The 21,268-nt window shown below is 44.1% G+C and overlaps 1 protein-coding gene, 1 long non-coding RNA gene and 1 other non-coding gene across 3 annotated transcripts; all 3 read left to right on the top strand.

Annotated features, from left to right (window-relative positions):
- Positions 1-4,134: 4,134 nt before the first annotated feature.
- Positions 4,135-10,429, top strand: cfap96 (cilia and flagella associated protein 96). Its single transcript, XM_028588818.1, has 7 exons — positions 4,135-4,234; positions 4,568-4,787; positions 4,975-5,112; positions 5,562-5,637; positions 7,149-7,334; positions 7,951-8,114; positions 10,375-10,429. Exons 1-7 carry the CDS (start codon positions 4,135-4,137, stop codon positions 10,427-10,429), a joined length of 939 nt encoding a protein of 312 aa, XP_028444619.1.
- Positions 10,430-11,475: 1,046 nt separating this feature from the next.
- Positions 11,476-14,147, top strand: LOC114562833 (uncharacterized). The gene is made up of 5 exons (XR_003693549.1): positions 11,476-11,582; positions 12,862-12,955; positions 13,390-13,447; positions 13,624-13,686; positions 13,934-14,147. It is a non-coding gene; the product is annotated as an uncharacterized LOC114562833 (long non-coding RNA).
- Positions 13,047-13,244, top strand: LOC114563435 (small nucleolar RNA SNORA74). Its single transcript, XR_003693619.1, has one exon. It is a non-coding gene; the product is annotated as a small nucleolar RNA SNORA74 (small nucleolar RNA).
- Positions 14,148-21,268: the final 7,121 nt, after the last annotated feature.

Here is a 21,268-nt window from a genome sequence, read left to right as displayed (position 1 = left end):
CCCATTAACACTCCTGATTATCATTCAGTTGTTTTTAATGCTGTCACCTTCACGTCAACTTATTATGTTCTGTTGTGCCCTGATCAAATTTAGACTGTGAGTGTTTGGACTCTGTAATATTGACTTCTATTTAAACCCCAACAGATTGGTTCCAAAAATGCAATCAGTTCACACTGAATTCTTCAATGATTTTTCTGCATTGTGCTGCAAGTCAATGAAGGCTGAGAGGAAGATGGAAGAAAGAGAGGAGAGAAATTAGAAGGCTGGGCTGATTTAAATCTAAGTGACTCTTTATACTCAGCACTTAACACAGATATGTGCTGGACTTTATAAAGTGGGCTGTTTTGACCCATGGCTTTGTGTTCATTTAAAATTCACTTTAAATATATTTTTAATATTTCACTTTGAGTTTGCAAAATGTTGATTCATTCATATTCTTTACAAGTCTTTGACCAAGTAGCCAAGTCCTGATGGAGTAGCATCCCTCTCGGTACACTGTGACAGTCGAGCTGGTTGGGTTTGCCAATGGAAGAAATAACCAGCTCTGAAATCAGTGAAGCAGCCCCAGGCAATGACACAATACTGAGCAGTGGGAGCTTCACATGCAGAATGCAGAAGTCACACTTTAACTCTTTGGATTAAAGACCAACTCATCATTTTCAGGATTGTATCAGTCTTTTTAATTCATTCAGAAATGGATTTTGACAACATCTCCAGAACAGACACCGTAAAAACAGGATAACCTCAAGAAGCTGTTAGGAAAATGTACAAATATTCAAATGAAATGGGGATGAAACAAAGATTATGCTGTGATGTAATACATCAGCTTCTTTGAGGACAGCTGTATACCATCATGTACCACGGTGAGGTACAACAATGACAAGCCCTGGTTCACAGTTAAGGTTGGTTTCAACAACAGTTCTCAGAAACTCCAACAACAGTTCTCAGCTAATTTCCCCTGTGCACTTCTCCCTGTACACCAACAGCTGCACCTCCAGTCACCAGTCTGTCAAGCTCCTGAAGTTCATGAACAACACCACCCTCATTGGACTCATCTCTGGTGGGGATGAGCTTCCACCTAAAGGCAGGGCTGGTAATGTTGAAAAGCAAGGGTGTGGGTAAGATGACCCCTACCCAGGCCTAAAGATCTATGGTGCTGGAGGGTTTGTTATACTTGTGACAAATGCATTAAATAACACAAAAATTAAAATCAATGAGAGCCTTAAGTTTAGAAATACTTTATTAGTGTCCACATACTACTCAGTCAACCTCTTTGTCTCAATGTCTCTGTATCGTCTATGTCCATGTCCATGTGTCTCTGTTTCTACATCCCTGTGTCTCCTCCTCCTATCTGTCACTCTCTCTTTCTTTCTCTCCATATCTGTTTCTCAACAACTCCTCCCTCCCTGTCATCATCTCTTCTCTGTCATGCATCACTTTCCTCGTTTCTTTTCCCTCTCTCCTTCTCTATGTTCCTCAGTGCTCCTCATTAACTACTGAGAGATCATTATAGTTGAACGCTCTATTATCATCTCCCCTCATCTCCAAGGCTGGCCTGCCACCTTGTGGCAATAGAGACGATATAACTCAAGATTCACTGGGCAGAGTGGCCCACCTGTGGAAAGTAACTGGTTCATTTACCCAAGTACTGTACTTAAACAGTTGTGTGCAGGGGTGATCACTCAGAACCTGTCTGTCACAACTTGAATAAATACGTTCATTAAGACAACAGAGACTGACCTGAGAGAGAGTTTTTATTCATCACTCCAGTTTGCTGATCTGGTTGGACCTGTTGGGATCACGCATCAGTACAGATAGATGGTGACATCCCATAATTCCCCAGCACAGCTCCACTACCCACCACCTCCCCCCCCCCCAACCTCTGGTGTCACACTCATGAACAGTGAAATACTGCTGCCTCCCTTCTCTCTCCCTCCGTCCCCTTTACTCTCTCTTTCTTTATTTTTTCTGACACACTGTTGTGTGTCGGACATACATTTTTATTATAAAACTGAACAGGTTCTCTTACTGCACTTTTGCATTTTATTTATTATGTTATATGGCACTGTGTTTATTTTATAATATGTATTTACTTGTCAGTACTGCTCCTTGTGCTTTTAAATTGGGGGTTAAATAAAGTTATTTGAACTGAATTGAACTGAATAATGGAGCTGAGGAGTGCTGCTCGTCATGGAGGAAGATTTGGCGCCCTCTGTTGCTACAAACACGTCTTTGGAGCACATTTAAATGAGTCCATGTTGCCGTTGAGTTTAACCCTTCCCTGGATACATAGACTTTAGTGAACAGTGTTCGTAATGTATATGCTGTTAGTCTTATTGTTTGCATGCCCAGGGACTGGGGATGAAAATGAGATTTTATCCATGTCTCTGTATAATGCATCAGATTTCAAGTGTTGAAATTGATGTCTATTATGTGGTTCCTATCAAAATAACTTCATAAATAATAATAATAGACCTAATCACAATGTTTGTTTCCAATAACTTTGGGGCAGAAACCTCCTGCATACAATGTAACGTCTCTGAGCAAACGGAGACGAGGAACAACTGGATCTACTCTCTACTATCTACTTCATCTGGAATGCATGTTTGATGCTTTCATATGTCAACCATTTGACTAATGTAAGCTTGGAGAGCTAATTTACCTTTTGGGCCCCAGAATAAAGAAAATGATGCCACCCAAAATAGCAATCAGTCCGACAGGTGAGGACATTTTGCTGTTCCTATAGCGCTAGATTTGATTTATCAAAGACGCTAGCAGGACAGACAATAATGGCTAAAAATGACATGTCATTATTTTGTTGTATGGTCTTAAATATCAAAGTTACTGTGTTTTTGCCAATAATTCAGCATTAGAAAACATTGAAGGGTATTTTTACGTAAGTACATACATATTGACTAAAGTAATTAATATAAGATGGAAGTTAGTGGCGCTGTGCTGAGAATTATGGGATTTAACCATCTATCTGTACTGATAGGTAGTCCCAACAGGTCCAACCAGGACAACAAAGTGGAGTGATGAATTAAAACTCTCTCAGATCAGTCTCTGTTGTATTGTATGTGCGAATGCAAAAAGACAACAGAGACTGAATGTGTACTTGTATTTATTTATGACAGAACTCTACAGCAGCAGTGGCTGTAGAGGGTTCTGCTTGATCATCCCTGTACACAACTGTTCAACTAATGGATCAGTACCTGCTGAGAACAGAAGAGAGCTGCAGTCTGATGAAGTCCCTGGCTGAAAGTTCAGGAAGTGGAGCTGTGATTGGTTGATGTCATGGTTTTAGGGTTTAGATGTACAGTTTTCTTTTTGTCTCTATATCTATGGTCGACATTACGTAATCTGCAAGGAAGAACTCTCTACACACACTGAAATCCCGACTGTTTGCTGTCCTGGCTCCTGGACAGCTGAAAGCCTATATATATATATATATATATATATATATATATATATATATATATATATATATATATATATATATATATATATATATATATATATATATATATATATATATATATATATATATATATATATATATATATATATATATATATATATATATATATATATATATATATATATATATATATATATATATATATATATATAAAACAAATATTCTTAAAGCTGCACTTTCATATGGCTCTTTGTAGTTTTGCTTATTGAAAGCTAATATACTTGCACTTATTGTCTTATTTGGCTTGTGTGTAGAGTCCAATAGTGTCATTCCATCATCCATGTATTTTTACATTATTTTTAATTCATCAAAAACATTGTTGTGCTTTTATTTTGAAGACCACTTCCAGGTAGAATCTTTCTAGCCTGACATAGTTTATTTACTTCCCCCTTCTCCAAGGTAACCAACCTGTATACACAGACACTGAAGTGTAGTCAGATAGATAGATAGATAGATAGATAGATAGATAGATAGATAGATATATTCCAATTAGTCATTACACGTCAACCACAGGTATGTTTATACCTCTATCTGTGTGTTAAGTCTGTGTTTAGAATGTGTTTGACTTTTTAATGGCCAGGACTGTCTCAAGTGTTACATGAGTATTACAGGTGTGTGTGTGTGTGTGTGTGTGTGTGTTTTTCCAGTGTATGAAGATGCCATCCAGTGATGGGAAGAGTGACATGGAGCGTCTGGGTATCTTTAAAGAGATGAGCTACATCTCTGTAGGAGACAAGTACACTCCACCCACCATCCGTAAGCATCCAGTAGGATACGCTAATCTGCCTGATTACTTCACAATAAAACTGAAAATTCAATTCACAAAAAGATTGCACATACAAAGTTTTTTTTGGTTGTTTGTTTTTTTTCTTGTCGTTGTTTATTCACCCTTATTGTGCTGGGAAACAAAGATATCTTCATTCAGCGAAATGACCTTTTGATGAAGACACAAACATTAATCAGACAACATTAGCAAAATTACATTCATACTGTATTTTTGGTGGCACAGCTGCATCAGTCTATAGATATCATTATTAAAAATATTGCAGGATATACATAAATATGTGATCTCTTTTTTTCCGAATCCAGGTCCGTGTAATGAGTCAGCGTATCGTAGCCGCCAGATGCAGGCGGGTGTCGCTAAGCAACGATGTGCTCTGCAGAACGGCTTCTTCGACAAGTCCTTTAAACGGATATTTGAACGTGAAGCCCTGAGTGACCCGCTGAGACTGGCCCGACAGAACCGCATCCAGCTGGCCAATAAGAACCTGGGCAAGGCCTTCCTGCCCTGTAACGGGGTCAAGAAGCCGTGAGAGAACACACACGCAAACAGACACACACACACACACACACACACACATCACAGAGACACATACACTAACATACACAGCATTACACACAAAGACTGGAAATAAAGTGTAAATGTGTCCTTTCTTGTCCTGAGTACTCGTTGCTTGTATCTAGGACTCTGTCATATGGTTTCTCTCTGCCTCCAGCTGTGGTTCAGGGAGTTACTATGGGACTCTGTCAGGACCAGTTGAAGCCATGAGTCCACTGTCAGTGGCCCGAAAAGCCCATCGCTCTCCTGGACGCAACATTGTCACCTCACCTCCCAAGAAAGGCAGTGGTTACAGGTTTATGGGAAGAACTCTTTCTGAAGTAGCTCACAACCACAGCATAATGTATCTTATTCATTCCCGCTAACAACTACAATACTAGAGGGTGTATATGCATTCATACAAACTGTAGCAATCAAATATCTGAAGATGTTGCATGTGATGAATGATCTGACTCCCTACTGTAATAACCAGTGAACTCGTAAATCGAATCTCAAACTTTTTCTGAGAAGATGAAACTGTTTTGAAATGTAATGTGTAGTTTTCACCGTGTCCCAGTAAGAATCAGGAGTGTTGTGCAACAGAGGAAATACTTGCACTGAGACCATTGGACGTTTTTACAGTTAAATATATGAATTATAGTTGTTTTTCATATGCTCTGTAACAAGGATGATATGGCTGACTCATAATAATACAATATGTTGTGCAGCTGAAGTACCACCATGTTACCATGTTATCTCCTGCAGCTATCCCAATGTGACACTGTCCAAAGTTGAGCTGTATGCCTCAGACCCCTACAGCAGAGCCAAAGAAGTACTGGAGGTAAATTCTGAATTATGGTATTACACCTTGGGCCGTATATTCTTATTCAGTTTGGGCCATCATTTCTGTTTGTTATAGTAACACTGTAATCATCAAAAGAGGCGTATTTATTGCTGAATGAATGAAAAAAAAGTCAGATGGGGCAAACAACTTGAGCAGTTTAGTTTACTTTATGATAGGATCCCCATTACCTGTGCATGAGCTGATGATCAGATGTGGCTGTAAACAAGCCAACAGGTGAGCTGGAGAAACAGAGGCAAAAGAATGATGTGGCTGGTTGAGTTTCCTGTTGCTGTAGATAGTTTTATGGACATTTGTGTTAAAGTAAATATTTTTTTCATGCATTACTGACCATTAGCTCACAAGGCTAATGGATGACATTGGCTATACTCTGATTCGCTTGATGTTCCCCCTGGGCATTGTTGCAACATATGAGTCTTTAAAAAATCTCAACTCCAAAATCCAACACTTTGTTGTGAGCTGTTTAGGTCAGGTAGCAAACGTCTAGCTTGTTTATGACCTTTTAGAGATGTTGCTGTGTCCCAGGTCTCTGAAATGAACTTGCTGTGAGTGCAATGTTAATATTACTGACAGAAACGAAAGCCCAAACCACAAAATAAGACCCAAAGTATAATACTACTTCAATTAACCTGGATTCTGTGTGTTTCGTGTTCATCAGTTAAGCAGTAGTACTCACTTGTCCATGCAAAGTAGGTGGGCCCAAAAGCTTGGTGACATAAGTCGTTTTCACATATGAACTCCGGAATATATCCCAGGAACCAGGTCCTGGGACATAATCCGGAGTTTCCCTTCCTCACATGGAGCACCAACAGGAGATTGTTCGTGTCAGAGCGTTCTCAATTCCTGGGAATCCTCCGTTTGGTTTAGGCGAGGGGTGGCGCCTGGGTAGAGTGTGCAGGAGGCAGGACATGACTCAGCAGATTGTACCGCGGTCACGGTTCAGCTTCCTAATTTGTTCAGAAGCAACCGAGTCTCTCGCAGTTCCTTGAATCTGTTTGAAGATTTCAGCGTCGGCCCTTACCGACAGAAGTTCCTGAATCTCGTTGTCTCTCCTCCAAGACATTTTCGTTGGCACGTTTGTGGAAATCACCCTCCTTCTTCCCTTTACTTTGCCTTCTCAAGCAGATCGTCTAATAGCAGCAATTCCATTATAATAAATTAATCTATTTGCGAAATAGTGCCCTCTTCAACCCTGGTGTGTCAAGGTCTTTAAACTCTCTAAACAAATACATTTTTTATTTTTTGGTCTTTTCCACCTTTAATTTGTGACAGGACAGCTAGGTGAGAAAGGGGAGAGAGAAGGGGAAGACATGCAGGAAATCGTCACAGGTCGGATTCGAACCCTGGACCTCTGCGTCGAGCCATAAATCTCTCAGTACATGTGCGCCTGCTCTAACACTGAGCCAACCTGGCCACAAAACTACCACATTTTGACACACCATATTTAACAATTTCAAATGTGCGTGTGTGTGTGTGTGTATATGATACAGAAAGAGGCAGCAATCCATCGCTCCAAGTTAAGAGATGGTCCCTTCAAACTCAACCTTCACCCCGGAGATTATTTCCAAAGCAATCCATACCGCAGTGACAAGCCACTCCCACCAGCATACAAGCCCCTCCCAGCTGCACAGAAGCTCTCTGCAGTCCCCTTCAAGCCCCCGTCCCCCAGCAAAAAGGTTACCCATCTGTGTGCTCCACCACATCATTGTTAAAGGGAGATACCTGAGTCAAAGATCAATTGCTGATGATCTAGTGACATTTGATCTGCGATATGTCCAACCAATTCTAAATCCCAGCTCGTCACATACGGCCGCTTGGTCAGGACCCCTTGGCGTCACTTTGTAAGGCACTGGGTCCCCCTTTAGCGAAGCATAAAGTGCAAAGTCCACGTAGGGAGGTCGGGGTGGACTAATGGGTCAAACAAACAGGACTTTCACCCAAGAGACCGCAGTTTGTGTGAAACCATAAGTCAACCTTGACTTATTTTAACTTACTTATGTAACTTAACTTATGTAACAAGCGTACTTATTTCAACCCAAACCATGTTTTCCTAAACCAAACCAAATAGCTGTGGTCGAATTTACAACCATAACCACGTGTTGAAGTCTGTCGTACTACCCTGCCCGTTGAAAACCCACAATGGAAGTGTGTTACTATTCTACGCCAAGAGCTCCCGACCAGGCGTCCGTATGTGACGAGATGGGAGTGAGAATGTTTTGGAGCTGTCTGTTTTATATTTACCTTTAAACGTGAACAATCTATCTGTGTTTGTGTGACTGTATCTGGTGTTAGGTTGGAGGAATGAAAGCGGGGACGTTTGACCCTTATCCCTTACATTCTGCTGATCCGTACGTCATTCGCCGCTCCAAGCCCACCAAGCAAGAGCCAATCTTCCGTCCTGCTCCTGGTCCTAAGAGCGTACCTGTCAAGAGTATCATCACTGTCAATGTGAACAGGTTAGATCCCTGTCTCTATTATTGATGGTCTCTTTCTCCGTTCTCACATGGAGAGCTTTCAGGTGACACAAACCACCCTCTGGAGATCATAATGACTTCTCGTTTATAGAAAAAAAGTCCCAAATGAATGGAAGCATCCTATTAGGTGGCATTTGTAGGTAGTGGGACTGTCTCATTCGGGTAGGACACAGATGGAACTTTCTGTTGAAGCTGCTGTAAACTAAACACTGACTTATCAGTGTGCTTATAAAGTTACGGCAACTTTGTGTGTTAGCAAACAACGCCTCCAGCTGACATGCAGCATCAGTAGAATTCATTTGGAGTCGTCTTTGGGTCCACCTGATGAAGGTCAGTCCAATGTTCTCTCTCTTTTAGCTGTTTCTAGTCTCTAGCCAACTCCTGAGGGAAATATCTGGTCTCTGTAGCTGCTGAATGCTCCGCTGTGTTCACCAGCTGCTCTCTGACTGTCTGTCTGCTGTTGCTCTTTTTACTGAAAACAGCTGCTGCTGCTGCTGCTGCTGCTGCTGCTGCTGCTGCTGCTGGAGAGAGGTTCATGAAGGCTCAGGGGAACTGCAGAGTTGATGCTAGTTCTCTGTGGGTGTGTCACTTCAAGCGACACCTTATTACACTTATTAGACGTGGTGATTTGTTTCTGTTGTTAATATAGAAATATTGAACAGTGCAGCTTTAACACAGGGGTTGCCAAGTCTGCGGTTTTCCCGAGGAATTGAGCTACTTTTAAAGTGAAAATTAAATTTTTTTTTAAAATTGTCCGCCGGTTGGGTAGATGAGACCCACACACACACACAACGTGCCCCGCAGCATCTCTAGCGAAGGGAACAAACGGACTAGTACACAGTTTACAACAAAAAAGGTTAGATTGTGCATCAGTGAATTGGTCTACGTGTTTACCGAGATGTATTTATTTGTAATATACTGTATCTAATTACGCAAGGCAAATTTAAGACCTAGATGAAATAACTTTTGGTACACTAAACATTTATGGTTTTGCTTTGTAGATATAACAATACATTTGGCAATTATAGTAGTGCTGTTGGACTTTAAAAGCAGTGTAAGGGTTAGTTTAATATATTTTAGCTGGGGAGAATTTTAAGTTCTGTTGTTGGGGAGGATTTATTGGCCGTTGGGCTGGTTTTGGCATTCAGACCTGGCAACACATCACACTTACTATTTGCTGACTATGTATCAGAACAAGACTGTCCTCCTGAGAACGATAGCAAAACCTCCAAAATGACATATTTATGTTGAAGTGACAGAGCCCTCTAGTTGCTGTACGAATTATGACTCTTTTCCATTGTGAGCAAAGGAGGAAGTACCAGTGGTGTGATGTTGTTAGAGAGCAGGGCTTTTTCTCTCTGGAGTTGTGATGACTGAGGGACATTTTAGGGTGCCAGCATTTGGATGAGGAAAAGTGCATAGCCTACATTAAACATCTTACTTCCACATTAAACTGCACAGTTGTTCACCCGATTCGCTGTCTTTAGCTAACAGCACTAGCATTGATGACAGAACATAATTCCTGCGACACTCACGTGGTGCAATGCGACCAATAGCTTTTAAGTTGTCATTTGTTACCTGACAGACGAGGGCGCCGTGAGTAGCGATTAAAGAGCCCCTATTGGGATTTTCCCCATCTTTTAGTGTGTTATATAGTTTTTTGTGTATGTAATAGATTAATAAAGTACATAAAACACATTTCACTCAAATGGAGCTTTCTCTCCCACAGACAGCACTTTTTTTTTGTCAGCTGTCTGAAACGCCTCGCCCACATGCCTGTTTGAAATTTCTCTTATTAGTGACGTCATTGATTGAGAAAGCAAGCCCAGTTTTTCATATGTGCTGCCCATAGGTGCTGCCTGAGCTTGTTTGAATTTGGTTGACCAATCACAACAGAGTGGGCCAGCTGACCAATCAGAGCAGACTGGGCTTTTCAGGAGTGTGGGTGAAGCCCACCATGTAGTGAAAGGGTTAGGGTTAGGAGTACGGGTTTAGGAAGTGCAATACAACTACTTTGAATTAACTTTGATATTTTCAAGACATTAGTTGAACTCTAAATTTGATATCATATTCCATTTCTGCTGGACCTTGTCCCCGACAGGGGGTTGTAATTTCACCCGCTGATTTTTTAAGATAAATATTCAAAAGTGTGCATAAAGTCAGAAAAACTAATTCCATTTTCACAAGAAAAATACACATACATGCTAAATCTTTTCTAAAGGTGTTTTTTTTTCTGTTTTAGGAGTGTTCACTCTGCAAACTACACCCCAACCATTCCAACTGTGATGACCTTCTGACTACATTACCCATACCTCACCAACATTAGCTTCACTATCAGCCCTAAGATATGTACAGATAATAAGATGAAATAAAGCTGAGAAGAGTGACTTTTGTCTTCCTTTCTGTGACAGGATGCTTTTCTTGTGAGACTTTGTAGAAAGGAATACTTACCTGTGATCAGTGCAGCAGTGTGTCTGTGCAACTTGTTTCCAATGGTCTGTTGAAAAGAAGTGGTGATGGTGGATTGGTCCTCTAGCTCTGTAGGTCAGGCTGCACAGTGAACTGATGCCCATGTGGGCTTTGTAAATGAGAGATTTCACATTGCATGTCTCCTCTCTCCTCTCTGTAAAAGACAAGGGGAGGCCACACTTTAATAACGGCAGCAGTTACAGAACATATTGTTGTAGCCTATATAAATGCTGATAATAGAATAGATGCATAATGCTTATTGGCTGCTTTATATACTGTATATTTTCATTTACATTGAATGAATATACATGTATTTTTTAAAGAAAATGGTTCCCTGCATCAGTTCACCTCCTGGTTACTGCCAAGGTGCTCTTGAGCAAGGCACCAAACAGATGGGGACTCGAGTCTGAGACTCGCACTCGCACTGAAGTTGCACAAACAGCTGATTTCAGACTTGACTTGCGACTGGACCCAAAAGACTTCGGACTTGACTCGGACTCGATCTTTAAGACTTGTCAACAACCTGTTTTCATGCAATTATAGCTTTTCAAATCTAAATTTAATCATGTATTTCTATTTTCTTTTATTGGCGCATATACGTTTGGGAAACGTATGACGAGCTGCATGTCCCCTGCCCTTTGCTATGTGCGCGCACTCACGTATCAAAAAATGCATTGACGATGGCGACACCAAGTCCTCCCGGAGTTGTGCCTTTTGTCATTAGATTTGCTTTCAATAACTTTGTAAACAGTGGCAGTAAGCGAACAGCTACATGCAAGGTGTGTGGCACCAAGATAAATGATGCCGGATCAACGTCAAACTTCTATGTGGGCTGGTGGTGCATTTGCTCGTAGGACGATCTTTGGGAGAGCTTCCCCTCCCACAATGCACAGCGTCATAGTGCCCTTTATAAATGAATGCGTGACTTCCGCTCACTCTCTCAGTCTGCTGGAACTATGTGGAACAGAGGCGTTAGCTGAGGTAAGCATTTCCTTTAACTATGTATGAACTAGTAAAATTGTCTTGCGTTATTGGAGAGTAAACGGTCAGCTGCGTTAATGCAGTTACTTGATGTTAACACCGTTAACCGTGCTGTAGGGGAAACCTGGATAGAGTCTAACTCGAGCTGCAGACACGTGGACCCTGCACGTGCTGTAACGTTAACGTTCCACACCGTGAGATGTTAGCCCGGTTTCTGTTGGAGACGGTCCTAAGTGGGGCTAACTGCCGTCAACGGAGAAATGTTTAGCCCAAAATATTTAATGAACTCACCGGCAATACAAATGACTGCAACACTCCTGCGGAGGGCTCACACCAGCCGCGTCGCCAATTCGGTCTGGAGTGTAGGCCTACTTCGGAATCTTTACTTCTAGTCGCCTTCATTTTGATCGGAACTAACGGTACGCACCTGCGGAGAGTGTCATGACTGCGGGTTGCACAGTTGTGACGGAGCAGAATAGCGATTACTCTGTCCCGCTGTAGTCCGCTAGGACCACTGAGGTTGGGAACGTTAACTGGAAAGGCTTCCCTGTCTGGGTGCGTTGTTGCTGCAAGTAATCTTGAGACCAAACCTTAACCCTTGTGTGGGTTTCGGGTCTGTGGGACCCATTATCAATGTTTGCTAAAATGATGCTATTTATTTATTCTAATTCATTGGCCTTGGCTCATTCTCTGTGAAGAACCTAAAACTTTCAATGACTGCACATGGTACCCCCCTAACTATTACATATGAGGTGTTCGGGTCTACTAGACCCGATAGTATTTAAATGTAGGTGCCATGAAACAATGTTGTCTTTCTGCACCTGCTATTCCCACACAATTGTTACATTTCAAGCTCTATCACCTGTTCTAAGAAATAAGCACCAATAATCACAAATCTTGTTTCTAGTTTTTTTAAGTTTAGAATTTCGTTTTCTCACAAACAAATGATCATAAATGTGATCTGACATGGCTAAATGGCAAATATGAACCATAAATGCTGTATACATCATTGGTAATTGAGCTAAAGTAAACAATGTACATAAATATGAACACCACACAAGGGTTAATGTGTTATGGTTGGGTTACATGCTTTCCATTAGCTGGTTGGTTCTCAAACGGTTCATACGGTTTAACTATTTATTTAGAGCTAAAATTTACTTAAACTTTCAATCGGATTATGTGCTAGGTTGCAACATTCAATGACAGGCTGTTGCAAGCCCTGTGTGGGCATAATCCTATCTCTGATGTGCAACAATGTGACGTTCATGTTGTCTTTCAGGAATTCCCAGCTCTCCTGTTGAGCAGGTGGTGTCAAGAGTTGCAGCTATGGGATAGAGCTTCCAACAGAGCCCTGCTTTCCTTTGGGCATAAAGGTAAATGTACAGAACTGTTGCAGAAACCATTAAAGAGAGCTCTGCACGAGGCTCAGGTTTCTCCCAGTCGTTGTTGTAGCAGAGCCCTCCAGCCAGCGCTCAGTCAGCTGTCCAGGCGCCGTGTCTGGCTCAGTGTTACAGTGCTGGTAGAGAAAGTCTCCGTAGTGGCTCTCAGCTCTGCAGGCTCTGTTTTAGAGTGTGCTGCTGTTGAGCTGCTGCGGAGCCTGGCCCAACGAGAGTGGCCTGTCCTGATCCCCAGCAGGGCCGGCCTAGTGACGGGCCGCACAATTCACACACTTGCACCACCACATGGCTATTATCCACTAGTGATTACTTCTGACATGTTGGCTTAAATAGTTTGAACAGAAATGAGACCAATGGTAACTGGTACACCTGTCTCAACCTAACCTTCTTTTTTCCCCTGACTGTTGCAGGCTGAGCCCCTAAAGGCTGCTGTGTGGGACTGACAGTCATGCTGCCGGCTGCCTGAGGGTGAGTGGCGTTTTCTTTTGTTGAAGCAGCCATATTACATGCAGTGATGACTCAAAATGTAACACATCATGCTGACAAACCCCATGGTGAACCATAAACCCTGAGCATAGTGGCTGGCTGTCAGCAGCATTGGTGTGAGTGCTTCTGCTTGTACTGACTTTTCTTATGCTCTACAGCAGCGTGTGAGTAGCTGGCCTGCAGGGGGGGCAGCAACACTGCTGGACTGGAGCCTGACCCGGGTATGTATGATGTCCAGTCAGCCTAGTACTGTGTGTAGATGGTGTAAACCCAATCGTGTACTGCCGTGGCAGAGACTTCTCCTCTGCTGTGGAATATTGTATTGGGAGAGAAAGCTCAGGACTTTTGGCACAGGTTCAGTAAAAACCATTTACCAGAACCTGACTGAAGACCTGAAACACTTTAGTAACCGTCCATGTGACTGAGCCTGGGTATGGGCTGCCACTTTACACTGCACTCTGTTTCTAGGTTTGTTGAGTGAGATGCTGCCAGGCCGGTCGGAGTGGATGGTCACCAGTAACACCATGCTTCAGCACGCCTGTCTACCTGGTAGAAGCAGCAAATAGGACTTGTACATGTAATATCCTGAAGGCATCACCTGCATTGACATCTACAGGAAATATTTGTAATTGGAATATAAAGTATCTTGAATAAAGTTATTAAATTATGTACAAATGTTTGAGTAATTGTCTGGTGATTTGTCACTAGGTCTTGAGAGTGCCAGGCTTAAAGGATGAATGGGGTGTAGTGATGAGATGCATGTATCCTAAAGACCAAAGTAAACATTGCCTTCTGTGACATCTTCTGGGCTTGACTTTCTGTGGAGTTTACATGTCAGTTTCCTCAATATAAAGACAAGCATGCTGGAAACTGCTACCAGTCATGCTGTTACAATATACAAGAGGCTGGAAGATCGGCTTCACTAACCAGCCAAAACAATGGTAATCTATAAAGTGGCTGGTAAAATTTCAACATTCATGGTTGATGGAAAAAGTTGCTGTGTTGCTTGTCCCGGTGTGCTGGACTATGGCTGCCCACTGCTCTTAATTACAATACATTCCTTGTATGTGTATAAAAAATATATTCTACTTTTGAATGTAAAGTTCAGATAGGTTATACACAAATAGTTAAACTTCTAGGTAGGGCTGCACAATGTGAGAAAAATATGCAATATTACTTACGATTAAACCGACATTGAAGTGTACTCATTTCTGCTCCTTTCAGTATTTGTGCAAGAAACTGAATTGCTTGTTGAATTTAAAACAAAAGGAAATTGCTTTTTTTTTTTTTTTTTTTTTTTTTATGGAACACATTGACTTGAATATAAAGGGCACCATTGAGGAAAGTTACATTTTAAAGTGCAGTTTTCTACTCCAAAGGGTCTTGGCCTTGTGTCCTTTGCAATATCACAAAATAATGTGCAGTTAATATTGCGATGCAATAAAAAAAGTATGTTGAATGACCAAAGAAAGCTGTTGGTTAAATGTTCCAGAACAGTCTGAATGACCAGTGAGTGCAGCAGCACACCAAACACATGACCCTGTTAGATGATTAACAGTGACATGAAAATAGGCCCTTTGTGTTCACCATAGACGATATACAGTAAGTTGTTTAACTTCTTACCTATTACCAGCTGTTCATCTTCTGTAAGGTGAGCACATCAGGAACGTGACCAGGGCCTTAAACATTACACAACTAGTCATTTATAATGACATCAAAGGCTCTTTCATGTACAGCTTCTACTTTAATATGTGGAGGAATACTGTGTGTATAGACGAGGCGCTCTGTCAACCAGCATTTAATGATCTCAGCTGTGACTCAGCATAACTTCACCTCTCAGGGTTTCGGCAGGTGCAGCAGTGCATGCGCCACCAGCATCATTCCACTCACATTCGTGTTTGACCCTTAACATCTAGATGACTAAACGCGAGGTGCATTCCCTGCGTTCTCCATGGAATAAATCAAAGACATGTAATGTGTACTGCTGTTTTCGGGAATCCATTACGTACCCATTGTTCACCATGGTCATCTGCACAAAGTCAGACTTACACATATCTTCATACGTGATTAGTGGGTATTAAAATACTTTTTGTTGCACAGTGAGTCCTACTATGGCTGGGCCATGTGGAGATATCAAATATCACAATATTTTTGACCAAGTACATCAATGTTCATATTGTGGGGATATTGTAGGGTTTGTGGAAATTGAAGTATATTTACAAGAGGCAATTTCTCACGTTGAGCACACAAGTGCGTGTGTCGTTTATTTTTTAGCAAGACAACAACTCAACCAGGAAAAAAAGGCGCTGAACAACAACAAACCCCCGTAGCGTCTGACGTCATCACGCATTCAGAACATTTAAAGGGGCCGCCGTCCCTGAACAGTCATAATTACATGAAGTGACTAAGGACAGTAAATTACATGTATATGTATTACGTTTATCACTGCATGTAGAACCATATTAAGAACAAGGTGCTGCGTTAATAATCAACAGTGTGTAGAACCACACTTAACAAATAAGGTGAATTATGTATGTCACATTCCCCACACACGTCCCCCCAGAATTCACCATATCAGAAGATAACCAGACAGTCAACGGGGAGGTGGCCGTATTAACCGACCACAACGGGTGCGCTGCACCGGAGGTCGGGGAGGCCCTACTGAAGCCAGCTCCCCGTCCTGACACGGGTGCGGGGCATGTAGTGTGAGAGGCCCGGGAGAGGGGGAAACAGGGGGTGGGGACAGGGCCGGAGGCCGTCCGCGTCGTGGGGGCCGAGCCAGGTCGATAGGCCTGGCCACGTCCAAGTGAGCTGGTTTGAGGCGGTCAATGGAGAGGCGCTCCGGTTTACCGCCCCTGTCCACCACAAAATGTTTGTCCCCCGACTCCAGAACGCGGAATGGGCCCTCGTAGGGCGGGCGTAGCGGTCCCCTGTGGGCATCTTGGCGAATGAAAACATAGTCGGCCGTCTGAAGCCCGGCGGGGACGTATGACTGAGGGTGGTCGTGACGGGAAGTGGGGACAGGTGCGAAAAGCCTTGCATTGTCCAGTAGAGTAGACCGCTGGAGTGTAGCAGACCAAGGAACCGTGGTGCTAGGGACAAAATCCCCTGGAACCCGCAGCGGCTGTCCATAAACAAGCTCCGCGGAAGAGGATTGAAGGTCCTCCTTCGGCGCAGTCCTGATGCCCAGCATCACCCATGGGAGCTTGTCGACCCAGTTGCTGTCCTCAAGGCTGGCCCGCAGGGCAGCCTTCATCGACCTGTGAAAACGTTCACAGAGCCCATTAGCCTGCGGGTGATATGCGGTCGTGCGGTGGAGGTTCACTCCGAGGCTCTGTGCAACAGCGTTCCACAGCTCAGACGTGAACTGCGCACCACGGTCAGAGGATATGTCCGAAGGAGTGCCGAAACGGGCAACCCAGGTGCTGATAAATGCCCGTGTCATGTCGACAGACGCCACTGATGTCAGTGGCACAGCCTCAGGCCAGCGGGTGGTCCTGTCAACCATGGTTAACAGGTATGTGAACCCATGGGAGGAGGGTAGGGGACCAACCAGGTCCACATTGACATGGTCAAAGCGTCTCTCCGGAACCGGGAAAAACTCCAACGGGGCTTTAGTGTGGCGGTGTACTTTGGCCCGTTGGCACTCAACACAGGTGTTAGCCCAGTCCCTAACATCCTTCTTGAGACCGTGCCAAACAAACTTTGCTGCAACCAGTCTTTCGAACCCGGGTGGGAGAGACCATGGACGGCATCAAAAACTTGTCGTCTCCATCCCGTGGGAACAAGTGGCCGAGGACTGCCTGTGGAGACGTCACACAGGAGGGTGGCGCCGGCATCGCCAAAAACTACGTCCTTGACCTGCAGCCCCGTAGTCGAGGTCCTCAGGCGTTGCACGTCCGGGTCCGTAGTTTGATCCGTTGCCATGCGGGTGTAATCCAAACCAAGATGGACTGCTCCTGCCACAGCCCGCGAAAGGCAGTCCGCCACGTGGTTGTCCTTACCGGCAACGTGCTGCAAGTCCGTAGTGAACTCTGAAATGTAGGACAGATGACGTTGCTGGCGGGCGGACCATGGCTCAGCCACCTTTGCCATAGCAAAAGTCAGCGGCTTGTGGTCCACAAAAGCAGTGAAGTGTCGACCTTCCAGCAGGGAACGAAAGTGTCTGATGGCGAGGTAGAGACCCAGCAGCTCCCGGTCAAAAGTGCTGTACTTTGGCTCACTGGGGCGCAACTGGCGGCTGAAGAAAACCAGTGGCTGCCAGGCCCCGTCCACCCACTGCTCGTAGACAGCACCAACAGCGTAGTCTGAGGTGATGGCGATGGAGGCCGTAGGAGAAGGATGCGCCAGCATGGTGGCGTTCGCCAGGGCTGCCTTAGTGGCAGCAAAAGCCTTGTCCCTGCTCTCAGTCCAGTCCACAGCGTGTTTGGGTTTACCTTTCAAGGCCTCGTGCAAGGGCTGCATGAGCTGAGCGGCTCGAGGGATGAAGCGGTGGTAAAAATTCACCATGCCGAGGAACTCTTGCAGGGATTTGACAGTGAGCGGGCGTGGGAAATGTGTCACCGCCTCAACCTTTGATGGGAGAGGAACTGCACCGTCCTTAGTGACTCTGTGTCCCAGGAAGTCAATGGTGGAGAGACCAAACTGGCACTTGGCAGGGTTGACAATCAGCCCATGTTGGCTAAGCCGCTCAAACAGTGTGCGGAGGTGTGCCAGGTGCTGAGACGTGGACGTGCTCGCCACCAGGATGTCATCCAAGTACACAAAAAGAAAAGGCAGGTCCCGCAAAACAGAGTCCATGAGGCGTTGAAAAGATTGAGCTGCGTTTTTAAGGCCGAACGGCATGCGCAGGAACTCAAAAAGACCAAACGGCGTGATCACTGCCGTTTTGGGAACATCCAGTGGGTGTACAGGCACCTGATGATATCCCCGGACGAGGTCCACTTTGGAAAAAATCACCTTACCAGCCAGATGCGCTGAAAAATCCTGTATGTTCGGGACTGGGTAGCGATCAGGTGTCGTTGCCTCATTAAGCCGCCGGTAGTCCCCACAGGGGCGCCAGCCGCCACCAGGTTTGGGTACGAGGTGGAGGGGCGACGCCCACGGGCTGTTGGATCGGCGGATTATGCCCAGGTGTTCCATATTCGCGAACTCAGCCTTAGCCACGGCAAGCTTGGTCGGGTCGAGGCGCCGAGCACGGGCGTAAACAGGCGGACCAGTAGTGGTGAGATGGTGCTCCACACCATGCTTCACAGCAGATGCAGAGAAAGTGGGCCGAGTGAGGGCTGGGAAACCGGCAAGGAGACGGTGGAAAACATCTGAGGCTGAGAGCATGCTAGACAGTCTTATGGAGTCAGCCCCGCTGAGCGTGCAAGTATAAGAACAGAACGTGACGGCGTCGATCAAACGGCGGTTCTTTACATCCACCAACAGCCCATGTGCACACAAAAAATCGGAGCCGAGGAGGGGAATGGCAACTTTCGCTGTAACAAAGTCCCAGCCAAACCGCTGTCCTTCGAAACACAATTCAACGTACCTCGTCCCGTATGTGCGGATGGGGCTACCATTAGCAGCTTCCATAGGGGGGCCGTGGCTGCCGGTCAACATGTCCAAACGGGAAGCAGGTAGGACGCTTCTCTGTGCTCCCGTGTCACACAGAAAACGCCGTCCGGAGATGCTGTCACGGATGAAAAGCAGCCTGCCAACGCGGCCGACGCCCATGGCCATTACTGAGCGCCGGCCCGGGCGTTTCCCGACCCGCTGAAACTGCATGGCGAACGGCATTTGTTAGCCTTGGTTCCAAACTTTGCATGGTAAAAACACAAGCCTGAAGACAGTTGGGGGGCAGAAGACTGCTGCCGACGAGAAGTTGTTGCAGCGAGAAGGGTGGAGTCGTCCGGCGTTGGAGGAGCGATGTGCGCGGGAAAAAGCGCGGCCACACAACTTCCCTGACTTGCCAGGAAAAATTTATCAGCTTCTTCAGCCAGTCTCCGACAGTCAGTGATTGTGGTGTTGGCTAGTGCAGCTCTCACTTGGGAAGGCAGCTGACGCAGGAAAAGCTGGATGAACAGAAAATCTGGTCTGTGCTCACCCAAGAGATCCAGCATACGGTCCATGAGCTCAGACGGTTTGCTGTCACCCAGTCCTTGAAGGGAGAAAAGCCTGCTGGCTCTCTCAGCGTCCGACAGTTCAAACGTTTTCAACAGGTGGGCTTTGAGCGTCGTATACTTCTCAGTTGCCGGAGGAGTTTTCAGAAGGCTCACCACCAACATTACCAACAGTCACCTGAGTTAAACAGTTCACATCACCTGCTAAACTCATTCAAAGCAACACAACTCTTAACACACGTCTCAAAACAGGCTCAGTGCAGCCAAACACTCAGAACAACCCTACTCAGATAACACACACACTGTCACTCGGAACAATCCTCACTCCGATAACACACACACTGTCACTCAGAACAATCCTCACTCCGATAACACACACACTGTCACTCAGAACAATCCTCACTCCGATAACACACACACTGTCACTCAGAACAATCCTCACTCAGATAACACACACACTGTCACTGAGAGTAAAAACACTAGCATCAAACACCAATACAGAAATGACAAACTTTCTCATCTTTACAGTTTGAACAATTTGAGTGACTTGACACTACTCAACAGTTTATTTAAGGTAAAAATATACCAATTTTTACGTAAGGTAAACAAGAAGGAATGAAAATCAGCAGTTTTCTTCAATATAGTATTTTGTCTCTAATAGTTTATGGAATTACTGGAGAAAAAAACTAAAGGTACATACATACCAAAGAATAGTGTGACTAATCCTGCCTCTCTCCAGCATCATGCGGCAAGTTTTCTTCATCACATTGGATGTCTGCATCATCTCTAAATAAAAATGAATGTGGTGTTTCTATTGCTTTCACCGCCATTACTTTCTGAAAAACAGTAAGAACGCAGTTATACTGTAGTAAACATATAGTGTTTTTCACTTCTTTTTTTATAGCTGTGTACATAACCTTAGACATCTTACCTGGACATGTTGGTATCTTTGCTCTTTAATCTGTTTCTCTCAAACGGTACAGTGTATAATTGTTTCATTCTTATTTGGTGTTTGTATAAAAAAAGGCTTTCTGAGCTTTCTCTCTATATAGATATTTGCACATGTGGCTCCAGTTTTTCCCACTGTCGTTTAGCAATCAAAAAAGAAAAAACTGTAACACAACGAGAGTTTAGATAACTAATCACCAGTAATGTGGATATAAAGACTAAATGGGTAAAGACAAATAAAAGAACAGCTAGAACAGTCTGGTGAGTTCAGAAAACAACATAAATTTACTGTGATGCAGCCTTTAAAACCAGGAAACCACAACACGTGTGTCATATCACAATAGATATCCAAAATCTAAGACGATATCTAGTCATATATATCTTGATGTCGATATAATATCTATATATACTGCTCAGCCCTAAGTCCTACTTCCTACAGCCTTGAGCTCCTGATTGGCCGATTCCCGACCTCCAAAAGAGCAATGAGCCTTCATAGTTCAACCAGAAGCCCAGCCATAAGTTCCGTAATAATAGAGATAATATAGATAATAATGATATCCATATACAGTAGAGCCACTCTGCTATCCATGGGCTCTGACAGGATTTTCTCTCACGTATCACATTTCAGCATGTAGGAAAGATCAGTAAAAGACATCCAAACAGCTTATTTGATGCATTCACATGTAAAGTATGACGTAAAGCCAGTAGGTGGCAGTGTATATATATTTATGGGGGGCCAGTACACGAT

Source organism: Perca flavescens, chromosome 10, assembly GCF_004354835.1.
Source record: "Perca flavescens isolate YP-PL-M2 chromosome 10, PFLA_1.0, whole genome shotgun sequence".
Classification (NCBI taxonomy): domain Eukaryota; kingdom Metazoa; phylum Chordata; class Actinopteri; order Perciformes; family Percidae; genus Perca; species Perca flavescens.
Note: the sequence above shows the minus strand (reverse complement) of the source record. Positions and strands in the feature narration are given on the sequence as shown.